Source organism: Lepidochelys kempii, chromosome 7, assembly GCF_965140265.1.
Source record: "Lepidochelys kempii isolate rLepKem1 chromosome 7, rLepKem1.hap2, whole genome shotgun sequence".
NCBI lineage: Eukaryota > Metazoa > Chordata > Testudines > Cheloniidae > Lepidochelys > Lepidochelys kempii.
The window spans coordinates 76,967,376-76,983,306 of NC_133262.1; the positions used below are offsets into that span (position 1 = coordinate 76,967,376).

At 41.6% G+C, this 15,931-nt stretch overlaps 1 protein-coding gene across 10 annotated transcripts in view; it reads right to left on the minus strand.

Annotated features, from left to right (window-relative positions):
- Window positions 1–15,931, minus strand: part of ANK3 (ankyrin 3) — a 554,708-nt gene that overhangs the window by 112,785 nt on the left and 425,992 nt on the right. For all 10 annotated transcript variants that reach the window (XM_073353398.1, XM_073353395.1, XM_073353403.1 and 7 more), the window contains 2 exons: window positions 14,265–14,462; window positions 9,867–9,965 (listed from right to left, as the gene is read on the minus strand). In XM_073353398.1, the coding sequence (XP_073209499.1) occupies window positions 9,867–9,965; window positions 14,265–14,462 (297 nt within the window). The remainder of the gene's footprint in view (window positions 1–9,866; window positions 9,966–14,264; window positions 14,463–15,931) is intronic.

The following is a 15,931-nucleotide window of genomic DNA, read 5'->3' on the forward strand; positions in this document are numbered from 1 at the left end:
TCTTAATGGTTCCTAACATTCTGCTAGCTTTTTTGATTGCTGCTGCATATCGAGTGGATGTTTTCAGAGAACTATTCACAATTACTTCAATGACACTTCCTTGTGTGGTAACAGTTAATCTAGACCCCATCATTTTATATGTATAGTTGGGATAATGTTTTCCAATGTGCATTACTTTGCATTTATCACCATTGAATTTAATCTGCCATTTTGTTGCCCAGTCACTCAGTTTTGTGAGATTCTTTTGTAGCTCTTCACAGTCTGCCTGGGACTTAACTATCTTGAGTAGTTTTGTATCATCTGCAAATGTTACCTGTTTTTCTGGATCATTTATGAATATGTTGAACTGCACTGGTCCCCAGTGTAGATCCTTGGGGGACATCGCTATTTACCTCTCACCGTTCTGAAAACTGACTATTTATTACTACCCTTTTTTTCCTATATTGTAATGAGTTACTGACCCATGAGAGGACCTTTCCTCTTATCCCATGACTGTCTACTTTTCTTAAGAGTCTTTGTTGAGGGACCTTGTCAAAGGCTTTCTGAAAGTCCAAGTACATTATATCCACTGGATGACCCTTGTCCACATGTTTGTTGACCTCTCTCAAAGAATTCTAGTAGATTGGTGAGGCATGACTTCCCTTTATAAAAGCTGTGTTGACTCTTCCCCAACTAATCATGTTCATTGATATGTCTGATAATTCTGTTCTTTACTATAGTTTCAACCAATTTGCCTGGTACTGAATTTAGGCTTACTGGCCTGTAATTGCCAGGATCATTTCTGGAAACTTTCTTAAAAACTGGCATCACATTAGCTATCCTCCAGTTATCTGCTACAGAAGCTCATTTAAATGAAATACTACATACCACAATTAGTTGTTTTGCAATTTCATATTTGAGTTCCTTCAGAACTCTTGGGTGAATATCATCTGGTTTTGGTGACTTGTTACTGTCTAACAAAAACTCCTCTACTGTCATCTCAATCTGGGACAGTTCCTCAGATTTGTCACCTAAAAAGACCAGCTCAGGTGTGGGAATTGCCCTCATATCCTCTGCAGCGAAGATTGATGCAAAGAATTAATATAGCTTCTCCGCAAATGGCCTTGTCTTCCTTGAGTGTTCTTTTAGCACCTCCATCATTCAGTGGCCCCACTGATTATTTGGCAGACTTTCTGTTTTTAATGTATTTTTTTAAAATGTTGCTGTTAGTTTCTGTGGGTCTTTACTCTTCAATTTCTTTTTTGGCCTTCCTAATTATACTTCTATACTTGACAGAGTTTATACTTCTTTGTATTTTCTTCAGTAGGCTCTCATTTCCAATTTTTAGAGGATGCCTTTTTGCCTCTAGCCACTTCTTTTACTCTGTTATTTAGCCATGGTGGAACTTTTTTGGTCCTCTTACTATTTTTTATTTATTTAGAGCATACACTTAATTTGAGCCTCTAGTATGGTGTTTTATAAAAGTTTCCATGCACACTGGATGCATTTCACTCTTGTGACTGTTTCTTTTAATTTCCATTTAACTAGCTTCCTCATTTCTATGTAGTTCTGCTTTCTGAAGTTAAATACTACTGTGGTGGGTCTCTCTGGTATTTTCCGTCCCACAAGGATGTTAAATTTAATTACATTATAGTTGCTATTACCGAGTAGTTCAGCTATATTTATTTCTTGGACCAGATCCTGTGCACCATTTAGGATTAAATCAATAATTGCCTCCCCCCTTATGGGTTCCAGGACTAGTTGTTCCAAGAAGCAGTCATTAATGGTGTCTAGAAAATGTATCTCTGCATCTCATCCTGAGGTGATATGTACCCAGTCAAAAAGGAGACAGCTGAAATCCCCCATTATTATTGAGTTTTCTATTTTTATAGTCTCTATAATCTCCTGGAGCACTTCACAATCACAATCACCATCACCATCCTGGTCAGGTGGTCGGTAGTATACTGTTACTGTTATACTGTTATTATTCAAGCATGGAATTGCTATCCATAAAGATTCTATGGGAACTTAAGTAAATACTTCCCCCATCTGGCCAGTGGAGCTTGAGTAAACATAGCTATGCTTAAAAAACAGAAAAAGTCAGCTTCCACTAACATGGCTTTGTTGTGCCAAATCAGCTTTGTTTATCACCAGTATCCTTGAGTGAAGTCATCAGAGCCTGGGATTAGAGTGTGTTTAGTGAACTGTTGCTGCAGAACCAGAAGAGGAACCCCAGAACACTGTCAACGTGCAGCCTGCAAAACGAGTGGCTATTTTTCCTTTCATATTTTCCTCCAAAATACAATAAAAACATCCTAGGAGAAAAAAGCCATGAAGACTTATAATTGAACTGCATAGGATATTTAGGTCTGATAGTACTTCTAAGACTGTTCATAGATTCATAGATTTTAGGTCAGACCAAACTACAATCAACTACTTTGACACATCATAAATGCCAGAAAATTTCACTCAGCAAGTCCTACAGTGGCAAAACTATTCTTCCTTACTATTCCTTTGAAGCAGAAAATGTGTCTCAGCCCAATCTTCCCTTCCTTTGTAGTCCTTTGAGCATTCCTCACTCATTTGAGTAATTCCAGTGATCCAGGTACACAGGTACACAAGGGTAGGAAGTACTCACAAGAATAAAGATTGCAGCATCAAGCAATATATGTGTGTAAAGTGCTATGTTGGCTTACAGAGATGTATAAATGATGATTAAAGATGATAATATTCCGGAGGAGGAAAACGATAGCTCACCAGTGGCTTCACATGAAGTTAAATGACATCGATGACACCTACGCTACCAGCACTCCCAGCTACCTTCGAGACACCACTGACTTCCTGAGGAAACTTCAATCCATCGGTGATCTTCCTGATAACACCATCCTGGCCACTATGGATGTAGAAGCCCTCTACACCAACATTCCACACAAAGATGGACTACAAGCCGTCAAGAACACTATCCCCGATAATGTCACGGCTAACCTGGTGGCTGAACTTTGTGACTTTGTCCTTACCCATAACTATTTTACATTTGGGGACAATGTATACCTTCAGATCAGCGGCACTGCTATGGGTACCCGCATGGCCCCACAGTATGCCAACATTTTTATGGCTGATTTAGAACAACGCTTCCTCAGCTCTCGTCCCCTAAAGCCCCTACTCTACTTGCGCTATATTGATGACATCTTCATCATCTGGACCCATGGAAAAGAAGCCCTTGAGGAATTCCACCATGATTTCAACAATTTCCATCCCACCATCAACCTCAGCCTGGTCCAGTCCACACAAGAGATCCACTTCCTGGACACTACAGTGCTAATAAACAATGGTCACATAAACACCACCCTATACCGGAAACCTACTGACCGCTATTCCTACCTGCATGCCTCCAGCTTTCACCCTGACCACACCACACGATCCATCGTCTACAGCCAAGCTCTGCGATACAACCGCATTTGCTCCAACCCCTCAGACAGAGACAAACACCTACAAGATCTCTGTCAAGCTTTCTTACAACTACAATACCCACCTGCAGAAGTAAAGAAACAGATTGATAGAGCCAGAAGAGTTCCCAGAAGTTACCTACTACAGGACAGGCCTAACAAAGAAAATAACAGAACGCCACTAGCCGTCACCTTCAGCCCCCAACTAAAACCTCTCCAACGCATTATTAAGGATCTACAACCTATCCTAAAGGATGACCCAACACTCTCACAAATCTTGGGAGACAGGCCAGTCCTTGCCTACAGACAGCCCCGCAACCTGAAGCAAATACTCACCAACAACCACATACCACACAACAGAACCACTAACCCAGGAACTTATCCTTGCAACAAAGCCCATTGCCAACTGTGCCCACATATCTATTCAGGGGACACCATCACAGGGCCTAATAACATCAGCCACACTATCAGAGACTCCTTCACCTGCACATCCACCAATGTGATATATGCCATCATGTGCCAGCAATGCCCCTCTGCCATTTACATTGGTCAAACTGGAAAGTTTCTACGTAAAAGAATAAATGGACACAAATCAGATGTCAAGAATTATAACATTCATAAACCAGTCGGAGAACACTTCAATCTCTCTGGTCACGCAATCACAGACATGAAGGTCGCTATCTTAAAACAAAAAAACTTCAAATCCAGACTCCAGCGAGAAACTGCTGAATTGGAATTCATTTGCAAATTGGATACTATTAATTTAGGCTTAAATAGAGACTGGGAGTGGCTAAGTCATTATGCAAGGTAGCCTATTTCCCCTTGTTTTTTCCTACCCCCCCCCCCAGATGTTCTGGTTTAACTTGGATTTAAACTTGGAGAGTGGTCAGTTTGGATGAGCTATTACCAGCAGGAGAGTGAGTTTGTGTGTGTATGGGGGTGGGGAGGTGAGAAAACCTGGATTTGTGCTGGAAATGGCCCACCTTGATTATCATGCACATTGTAGGGAGAGTGGTCACTTTGGATGAGCTATTACCAGCAGGATAGTGAGTTTGTGTGTGTGGTTTTTGGGAGGGGGGTGAGGGGGTGAGAGAACCTGGATTTGTGCAGGAAATGGCCCAACTTGATTATCATGCACATTGTGTAGAGAGTTGTCACTTTGGATGGGCTATTACCAGCAGGAGAGTGAATTTGTGTGGGGGGGTGGAGGGTGAGAAAACCTGGATTTGTGCTGGAAATGGCCCAACTTGATGATCACTTTAGATAAGCTATTACCAGCAGGACAGTGGGGTGGGAGGAGGTATTGTTTCATATTCTCTGTGTGTATATAAAGTCTGCTGCAGTTTCCACGGTATGCATCCGATGAAGTGAGCTGTAGCTCACGAAAGCTCATGCTCAAATAAATTGGTTAGTCTCTAAGGTGCCACAAGTACTCCTTTTCTTTTTGCAAATACAGACTAACACGGCTGTTACTCTGAAATCGATAAAATATTAAGTATTCTTTCTCTCTATGGATTCTGTAATTGAGTGAGAAAGGGCCAGGTAGTTATTACTGGTGGGGGGAAGGCTGTTTCCTACTGCAGTAAAGAGTTTGTCAGGTCTTTCATTATAAACTTAGATCATCAGGGTTTCTCCAGAAACTGGTCCATGATGAAATAGAGGACACAGATTCTCACACGTCTTCCTACAACAGTGGCTGCAGCAAGTGTTTTTTGGCAGAGTGGTGTCCTCAGACTGCTGAATTGGAATTAATTTGCAAACTGGACACCATTAAATTAGGCTTGAATAAAGACTGGGAGTGGATGGGTCATTACACAAAGTAAAACTATTTCCCCATGTTTATTTCCCCTCTGCCCCCAACTGTTCCTCAGACGTTCTTGTCAACTGCTGGAAATGGCCCACCTTGATTATCACAACAAAAGGTTTTTTTTTTTTTTCCCTTTTCCTCTCCTGCTGGTAATAGCTCACCTTACCTGATCACTCTCCTTACAGTGTGTATGGTAACACCCATTGTATCATGTTCTCTGTGTATATAAAATCTCCCCACTGTATTTTCCACTGCATGCATCCGATGAAGTGGCCTGTAGCCCACGAAAGCTTATGCTCAAATAAATTTGGTTTCCTTTTGGATAATTTTATCTACTGACCAGGTTCATTTTCAGTGCTGTGGTTAAGAATTTCAGGTCCTCCCTGGAGTGGCCATTGAATTGGCAGACAGGGATCCCACTGACAGTGCACTACTGAGACTACTTCCTATTTGTAGGACTATTGGGGTGGGGGGAATGCACACATTCATAAGTACTGTTTAGGGGTTAGTGTGCAGTTTAGGCATTGCTTTTAATTAAGTGAAGACAGCAGGTCCTCCAACATTACTGTGGTTACTGTTCAGGTTACAGAAAGATTCAATACTAGGTGAGATCCATCTCCAAGAGGACAAAGGGAGCCCCTTGAGGGATCTGGTGCAGCGAATGACCAGGGAAAGTGAAGCTGCTGCTGGGCATCTCATAGATAGTTGAATAGAGTTTCACCTGTTAAGTAGTGGCTGCAGACTGTGGACCTGATTTATCACCATGTTGCACAAATCAGGGCCGGCTCTAGGCCCCAGCAAAACAAGCAGGTGCTTGGGGCAGCACACTTTAAGGGGCGGCATTCCGGTGCCGGCCATGCCGCCCCTAGAAATGTGCCCCCGCCGCCCCAGCTCGCCTCCGCTCCGCCTCCACCCGCTCCCCTGAGCGCGCCGCCGCTGCTCCGCTTCTCCCCGCTCCCTCCCAGGCTTGCCGCGTGTGAAACAGCTGTTTGGCGCGACAAGCCTGGGAGGGAGGGAGGAAAAGCCGAGCGGTGGCGCACTCGGGGGAGGCGGCGGTGGTAGAGCGGAGGTGAGCTGGGGCGGGGAGCGGTTCCTCTATGTCCCCCCCCCGTTACTTCCTGCGCTCCCCCCCTCGCTCACCTCCGCTCCGCCTGCTCCCCTGAATGCGCTGCCTCTCCCTCGCCTGAGAGGGAGGGGGGAGAAGCGGAGCGGCGGCGTGTTCAGGGGAGCAGGCAGAGCGGAGGTGAGCTAGGGTGGTGGGTTGCGGGGATAGTGGGGGGAGCTGCAGGAAGCCATGGGTGGGGGAATGCTGCATGCCCTGGGGAGGAGGCGGGGCTGGGGATTTGGGGATGGGGTGGTCATGTGTCTTCTCCTTCAGCTGGTGCCCCGCAGTATGGGGAGACACCAGTCGCACACAGAGTGACCTTGCATGTACTGTACGTGCGCTCCCCCGCAATTCTGCACTTGCATGCCTTACTGAAAAGATAATGGCATGCCAATGCTTATAGATACTAAAGTGCTGTTCTAGATGAAGAACCCATGCTGTGTACCATTAATCACCAGGTTGCCTGAAACAAAGAGGGGTTTGGTTCAGGCATTTATGCTGCAATGACTGAAGCTTAACAGCTGCTTTTGCATCTGGCACGTTCCCAGTATTAGCTGTATTGCAGATGCCTGATCTTGTTTCCATATAGACAGATTCAAAACCCTTGCACCACAAGCTGACCTGAATTCCATCCAGGTGTCTGGCCCAGTCTGGGTCCCCAAGCTCACGGTAGTGCTATGTATGATGGAATGCTCTATTACCTCAGGTGCCTGAGAACATTCCACAACAGAAGCAATTGGTTCACAGAGCAATCGCCCAGTGGCTAAGGAAGGCAGTGCAGGAATGGTCATAGCCATGGCACACGTAGATCATGTAGCCATGATCCTGCCCACTATCACAGCGTATTTGGTAGGAATTGTGACCCATGAACCTCTTGGTGCCAACTGGCAGAGAGTGCATGGGGTGTTTATAGTTTTATGGGTCAGGTATATGCATATTAAGTTTACCAGAGGCATGTAAGGTCTCCACCAAGAGCTCATAGGTCATCATAATCATTGTGAAATGTATGTATGGATAATATTTAAGGAATAATGTATCTGAACTGAAAATTATACTCTTAAGTTAAAGCAGGTCACTAGAAGGTGATAAACATGACCCTGTCAGGTAAGAGGGAAGAGACTCTTATCTCTCTTGGGATGGTTGTGTGTGCATTGCATATTGTTCGCTTCACAATGCAGGCCTATCTACGGGCTAAGCCAAATGCTAATCAAGAGATTTTTAAATCAACTGGAAAGAAGCACACAGGAAAAAAGCAACCACCAAGGGGACACCCTGATTATGAGTAAAGACAATGGATTGTGGGATGTAACTGGGTGGGGGGTATGAAGACACACATGAGATCTTTTCCACTGAGGAGACAAGCTGACAGTGTGACTTGTCTTATGAAGGGAAGATCACAGCCAAGCATGTGATGGAAGGATTCTGGGTGAGCTCTTACTCTATAAGATGTGACAAAAACTAGTTAAGTAAGTCCAGATTCTTGAACACATGTTATGTTTTTCTTTTAAGTATAACCATTTGTTTCCAATATTTCAATTTTCTGTCACTTGAATATCTATACTTTCTTAAAGATTTACTTCTTCTCACTATATACTTATCTGAGTGCTGTGTGTTAAGCAGAGCAGTGATGTGGCGTAACTGGTAAGCTGGGGTGTACTGTTCCATTACTACTCATACAATGTTAGAATGTCGGTTTAGGTAGCAGGATTGGCCTCACAATAACTAGTGACCTTAGAACTGCTATAGCTTCTATTCTGGATCTTGCACAAAGTAATGCAGGTCAGATTATGGGGGCAATTTGTTCCATTCTGCCTTCATAGAGACTTCAGAATAAAGGAACTAGTACTGATTTAGCCTTAGCTACAGCCCAAGGCCTTGATCAGGGTTGATTTAAGGTGGAATTATCCCGATTTATCTACCTAACAGAGCTGCTCTGAGAATTAGATAAGCTTCAAATATGAAGAACATTCTATAAATGCTAATTATTATTATAATAATACTGTCACTTATAGATACCATTAGTGTGCGTAAACAACACATGCAGATAGAACTCTATGCATTCAATTGTGGCTTTAGCCCACAGCGCCATATTGGAGATGATGTGCCAGGAAGGGTGGCTCCTTGAACTCTCTCTCAAGTCAAGGCGCAATCCAGTCCTTACTGTATTTCTGTATTTAGGAGCTTAGGCCAAAAATGTCAAGTTTGATTGACTAAGATTTCGCAACCTATTTAGGCTCCTAAGTAAAAGTGGCCTTCCAAATTAAGAGAGTTGTAAGAACTCGGCACTTCTGGAAATCAGGCTGCTTTTATTTAGAAGCTTAAATATGGAATTAGGTGTCAAACTTTAGGCAACCAAGTTTGACATTTTTGGCCTTTTGTATGTATGTATTTTATATTAGATAAAAGTCAAAGAGATGTATACACAAGGATAAATTATCACAGCATTTCCTGCCACCATACATTTAATTTCCAATCAAACTTTTTATTAGTACGGTAGAACAACTCAGTGTTTAGTATGCTTATGTTTCCTTTATGAGAATCCAGCTCAAATCTGAATTTTGGATGCTGGACAAAATTAGTTTGATGATGTCAATTCCGTTTCCTAGAAGATAGTTGCCTGTATCATTAAATAGCTCACTATGCTATAATTTGGCAAAAGGAAGTGTCTACTAAGAAATTCAGAAGTGTGCAAACATGAACACTGAGTCATCCTACAGCTGGCCAGTGTTGGTAACACTCAAAGAATAGTTTATGGAAGGTTACATTATTCAGTATTTAGCTCAGGATAAGCGGAAGACTTTGGTTGCATTGCTGACTGTCTATTACTCTTTACAAGAACTCATGATAAGGGACACAACATTTCTAATAATTCGGAATGCCTAATTTGTTTTTACTTTGTTTATGTTGCTTGAAACACAGCTCTCCTGAAAGAGTGTTTTTACAGTGATACCCAAGACACTTTAAATAACCATTTTGTTGTTATTTTTTCAAATGCTGGTTGGATAGACCAGGAGTGAGTACGTGTAGTACGTACCAAAGAACTCTAATGGGTGCTAAGGGACAGTATTACACGGTGAAAAACAAGATAGTGGAAGCTCTGGCATTTATGAAAGTTTGCTTAAATGAAGAATGCAGTCCAGTCCTACTGGATGCCTACTTTCTTCAGTCAAAACACAATAATATAATGGAATTAAATCAAAACTGATCCAAACATCAAACAAGATTGCTAAAATAAATATACTGTCCACAGAGAGTCCTTTCCATGTAAAGGAAAGTTGGATAACATTGAATATATTAAGTATATTTTCTAGCTGGTTATTCACAGGGGCTGATTCACCACTGTTACTTCAGTTTCATGCCAATGTAAGTCCACTGATATCACTGCAGTTACACTAGTATAAACCTGGAGTATTGTAGTGGTGAATCGGACTCACAGACTTTAAACACTTCCGTTAGGTGGGTGGAATGTATTTTCTCTATTTTTTTCTTCAGGTATATTTACACATTAGTTAGTGTTGATTAATCTTACCTTTGTCGCTGCATCAACAACAGCCCCTTGATTAACAAGAACCTCTGCCACATTGACTTTGTCCTCTTGAGCAGCCAGGTGAAGTGGTGTCAATCCACTCTGTAAATTAGGGGCAACAAATGATCATCTTGCAGAGGAGACATATTAACATTATGAGCCAACATTATGAGCCAATCAACACTTATACAATTGCACTGATCTTAATTACAGGTTTCAGAGTAGCAGCCGTGTTAGTCTGTATCCGCAAAAAGAAAAGGAGTACTTGTGGCACTTTAGAGACTAACAAATTTATTTGAGCATAAGCTTTCGTGAGCTACAGCAAGGTGCCACAAGTACTCCTTTTCTTTTTACTGATCTTAATGAGGTTGCAGCTTGTTAATGAGGGCAGAATTTGTCTATCTGTTTACTGTTTAAATTTGCTCAATTACGAGACACTGCAATTTAAAAGCATAAAATACACAGCGAGCTAATGTTTCCTATACAAGGTACAGCAGTTAAACAAGGAACATTATGTAATATTAAATATGGAGCAGATATTACACTACAGGTTTTTAACACAAAAGCTCAAGGTTATTTTCTCCTGGCTATTTCACTCTCCTGATATGAATGAGATTAAAAGAAACATCAAACAATTGTTTACATTCCTGCCAGTTTGCTAGGAGTAACACTCACTCACTCAGATTTAAATCCTGCTATTTACAGTGTTCTCTTATATATGAAAATGAATGTGTAAATAGCACATTCTTGTTTTTTCAGTTCCAAGGCACATTGATGTGCTGTTCTATGGCAGCTGTTATTTCCTTCTCTTTCACGGCTCATTGATGAGCTTCCGCCTCCAGTTGCTTTAGCTCCAAGGTTCTCTGATGTTCTCTCTCTTTTTCTGCTACCTGCAATCGGTACAGCTCTAACTTTGTAACTGCTTCGCTCGCTCTCATATTTATGCTTTTTCTGCTCTTATTTCCTTTTCCCGAAATAATCAAATAAAAAATAACAAAAGTGTAATCTTTTCTTGGTTGTATTCAGCCACCACACAAAGTCTCACTTAAAATCACTACACCAGTGTATGAAGTGCAAATCTCACTCAGTACAGCAGGCTGTGCATTTCACCCTGTTCGCTGCGCCAATGTGACATGCCCCAGAATACAGTCTGAACTGGTGGATCATTGTGCCCCCTTAACTCTCCAGCCTGGTGTGCACTAGGCCCTGCTTTGCTGTGTGAGCTGCCACTCCGCCCAGTCACCCCAGCCCCTAGCATGCAAGTCACCCCCAGACAAATACCAGAATGCTATGCCCAGCCACTCTTGAATTACATACAGGGTGACACCTGCATATCCCCAGTCCCAGCCTTGCAACTCAGACATGTACCGTTTTGTACTGCTCAGTAACTTATTAAGCAATACAAGCTCATAAATTCTGTCATTTTAGCAAAGAAAATGAATATGCACCAGGCCTTGTTAACCTGAGTAGATTCCCCAAGCCCTTCAGCCAAAACCACACTGGCTTAGATAAAACATCAAAATAAGTTTATTAACTACAGAAAGACAGATTTTCATTGATTATAACTGGTATAGGCATAAAAGGTCAGAATTGGTTACAAAAAGAAATAAAATGATAAAATTCCAGTCTAATTCCTAAACTTTACCAAGCTAAGTCAAACGTGAAGGAATAAGGTTTCTCTTACCCAAAAGCTAACAGCAGTCTGTACTAACTGGAAAGTTTTCCAGTTAGGATCCCTCCCTCCAGTTCAGTGATGTTTCTGTCCTCCAAACAATCTTGATGCCTTCAGTATACGTGGGGGAAGAGAGATGGCCAGGGGCCTTTGTTCCCCCTTTTTATATGTTGACTCTTTTTATTGAAAAAGTCCTTGCTGTGTCATGGGGTCAGGCAGCCCCATTGCCTATGTGCTCTGCACTCAGTCCTTCACATGAATTGCAAATTCTTGCTTGCACCTTCTGTATACGTGCAGCTTGAGGGGACAGTTCTTTGTTTATAGTTCTTGTTATTTCTAAAGAGCTAGTCTGTGGACATTCCCCAGATTCATGTGTTTCAGTAACAAACATACAGCAAAATCTCATAACTCCATATATTATGATGGTACACACGTTACCAGGACAGTAATACGTAACAGATTATGACTTTTCAAACGATACCTCACAAGGCATACTTTGTACAAAATATATCATAACCATTTACAAGTGGTGAATATGAGGGTACAAGGTGTTATTTTTAGGTACAGTCTGTCACCACATAAAAGCCAGCATCTGTATTTAGTGGTAGCCACAGATGCTAATGAAGGACCATGAATAGTTTTAAGGTTAGAATAGGAGAAATGAAGCATAGGCTTCCAAGTGTCATATGAAGCCCACCCAGAGACTCAGAGGACACTGAGCCATTCCACCTGCCAAAAGCAAGGAACGATTTTTGTGAGAAATTTCTCACTCTCATCTTCCTAGTCTTGTCAGATAAATTCATACAGAAACCGCACTGTACAATTATACTGATGGAGATGAGGGCATCTAGGGAATTAGGGATGCACATTTACTGTAGACATTATCACTGAGTAGACTTCACAGCCTGTAAACCCTTTGGCAGATGTATAAACAGAAAATCAGTTCACTTCCTTTCCAATTCCCAGGAGAAAGCATGTGGAAAGTCGCAGTGCTATAATGGAATGCCCCGTGGGAAGTGGAATCGCTTACATTAAGAACAAAATCTCAGACAACCATACTGCTGATAGCCCATAAAAAAATCAGCTTCTCTTGACAAAGTTAGGTGCTACTACTGCTTAATGGGAGGCACATGTAGAGATCTGATAAAATGGCGGGAGCCAAGCCCACTAATAACCTGGAGTCAAGAAGAAACTTCCCCAATAGGCATGTTACAACAGAATTGTCCATTATGGGGGAGACGGGGAGGGTTTACATATTCATATGAAGCATCTGGTACTGGAGAATGTCAAAGACAGGATACCAGAAAAATGGACAATTGGTCTGATCTAATATTGCAGTTACTATGTTCTATTTTCTGCTAGAAGAAATGATGACAAATTCAAACACCTGTGTGCTTTTCATAGAATCACAGAAATGTAGAGCTGGAAGGGACCTCAAGACATCTAGTCCAGCCCCGTGCACTGAGGGAGGACCAAGTCAGCTTAGACAAGTGTTTGCCAACCTATTCTTCAAAACCTCCCCAATGATGGAGATTCCACAACCTACCTTGGAAAGCTATTCCACTGCTTAACCATCCTTATAGTTACAAAGTTTTTCCTAATATCTAACCCAAATCTCCCTTGCACCACATTAAGCCAGTTGCTTCTTGTCCTGCCTTCAGTGCACATGGAGAACAATTGCTCACCATCCTCTTTATTACAGCCCTTTTTATATTTGAAGCAGTTATCAGTTCCCCCCTCTCTCTTCCTTTCTCAAGACTAAATGTACCCATTTTTAAAAATTTTTCCTCTTAAGGTTGGGTTTTCTAAACCTTTTGGTTTTTTTTTGTTGCTGTCCTCCGGACTCTCCACTAAGTCCACACAATTCCTAAAGAGTGGGGCCTAGAGCTGGACACAGTACTCCAGCTGAGGCCTCACCAGAGCTGAGTAGAGGTGGACAATTACCTCCCATGTCTTACCTCCCATGTCCCATGTCTATGACATTCCTGCTAATACACCCCAAAATTATGTTAGCCTTTTTTGCAACTGCATCACATTGTTGACTCATATTCAATTTGTGACCCACTATGAACCACCTACCAGTTATTCCCCATTTTGTAGTTGTGCATTTGATTTTTTCTTCCTAAGGGTAGTACTTTTCACATGTCTTTACTGAATGTCATCTTGTTGATGACAGCCCAATTCTCTAGTTTGTCAAATTCAGTTTTTGAATTTGTTTTGTTCTGTCCTCAAACCCCCTCCCCCGGCTTGGTATCATCCGCAAATTTCATAAGCATATTCTCCACTTTGTTATTTAAGTCCCTAATGAAAATATTGAATAATACAAGACTCAGGACAGACCCATGCTGACCCCCATTAGATACATCCCCTCAGTTTGACAGTGAACCATTGATAACTACTCTTTGAGTACTGTCTGTCAACCAGTTTTGTACCCAACTTACTGTAATTTCGTCTAGACTTTATTTCCCTAGTTTGCTACTGAAAATGTCATGTGGAACTGTCAAAAGCCTTACTAAAACCAAGATGTATCACATCTACAGTTCCCCCCATCCACCGGGCTGGTAACATTATCAAAGAATGTACTTAGATTGGTTTGACTTGTCAAAGTATGTAAATTTCAAATCTCATAGAATCAGATGATGCAAAATTCACTTGTTAGCCCCTTTTCTTACTAGTCACCATATTTTTTTTTCCTGAGTGCAAAAATAAATAAATAAATGCAAACTTACCTTGTTGCTAAGATTCACATTAGCATTTCTAGTAAGAAGCAATGACACCATGTCCACATGGCCTTCCTGGGATGCAAGATGTACAGGGGCAATACCCTGTCTGGTAATAGCATTAGCATCAGCACCATATTCAAGCAATGTAGTCGCTATATCCATCTGGTTTTTCTTGGCAGCTATGTGCAGTGGTGTATAACCATTCTGTCAATATAAAACATTTGAGTACAGGCTCATCTGTGAAATACCACAGTAAATTACTTTTCTGTACATACTTGATTTTATTATCCTAAATGATCAGTTCTAAAAATTCAGTCCTGACATGAATGAGCTTAAAATTTGACCATATTAAAAAGCTACACATCAAAACTTTAATAACTATTTTAAAATCATGTCTGTATATAAGAGAATTAAAAGAAATTTGAATGACACTTTCTAAATGTGGAAAATGTAGCCCTAATACAGAGCAGTGCAATCTACAAACAAAGACTTCATAACCGTTTGAGCCACCTTTCATAGTTATTTGCTACTTTTCCTTAAAGGCCTAAGTACATATTATCTCTGTAATGTATAAAGGGATGGGATTCGCTATTAGATACATGTGCATGTTTAGTCACTAAGAACAGCTGTTAGTGTTTGTTTTCTTCACTTCCCGGTATGAACCAGAGTATTATATATATGAATTGGGGTCAGTCTTTCTTTTAACACAAACTTTATTGCAAAGTTTGTCCTAATCTTGGTGGAAGGCAGTTTTAGACACCCTATTTTGGGCCAGAAAAGGATACGTCAATATGAACTTCTGGTTTCATATCCCTGAACTCTTTCCTTCTTTCTAATCCGTGCATCCAGGTATTTCTAATCAGTCCATCTCTGAGTATCTCAATGCAATTTCAACTATACAGAATAATCTTAGAGTTCAAAAGGAAGGACAGGATTTAGCAGAAAACCTTTAAGTTGTTTTACACACAAAGGGCTTGTTTACATGGCTAGTTATACAGCACACTAAATGGCTGTGAGGACACTACTACCATGTACTAAAAGTTTAGCAGTTTCAAGGCACGTTACCCTTTAGTGCAATGTAGCAGGGTCCACACAGACACTAAGGGTATGTCTACACAACAATTAAACATCTGTGGCTGGCCTGGGTCAGCTGACTCAGGCTTGCAGGGCTCAGGCTCCACAGCTGTTTAATTGCTGCGTAGATGTTCAGGCTTAGGCTGGAGTCTGAGCAGCTACCCGGTAATTAAGCAGCCCTGCAGCCCAAGCCTGAGTCAGCTGACAAGGCCAGCTGCAGATGTTTAATTGCTGCATCCGAGTGTGATGTACTTTCACATCCCAGCTTGTTGTGCACTAACTATTCATGAAGACAAGTCCTAAGTTTCTTTAAGCATTTATTAAATCAATATATGTGAGGCTTTGTCTACACTAGCACTTTTGTTGGCAAAACTTTTGTGTGTTTTTTCACACCCCTGACCAAGAATAAGTTTCACCGACAAAAACGAGTGTCTCCCACTGACATAGCTACCACTTGTTGTTTGGAGGTGTTTAATTATGCTGGTGGGTGAGCTCTCTCCTGCCAGCATAGAGTGGCTACACAGGAGACCATACAGCTGCAACGGTACAGCTGTGCCGCTGTAAGGTCCGTAGTAGAGACATAGCCTAAATCAGCTAAA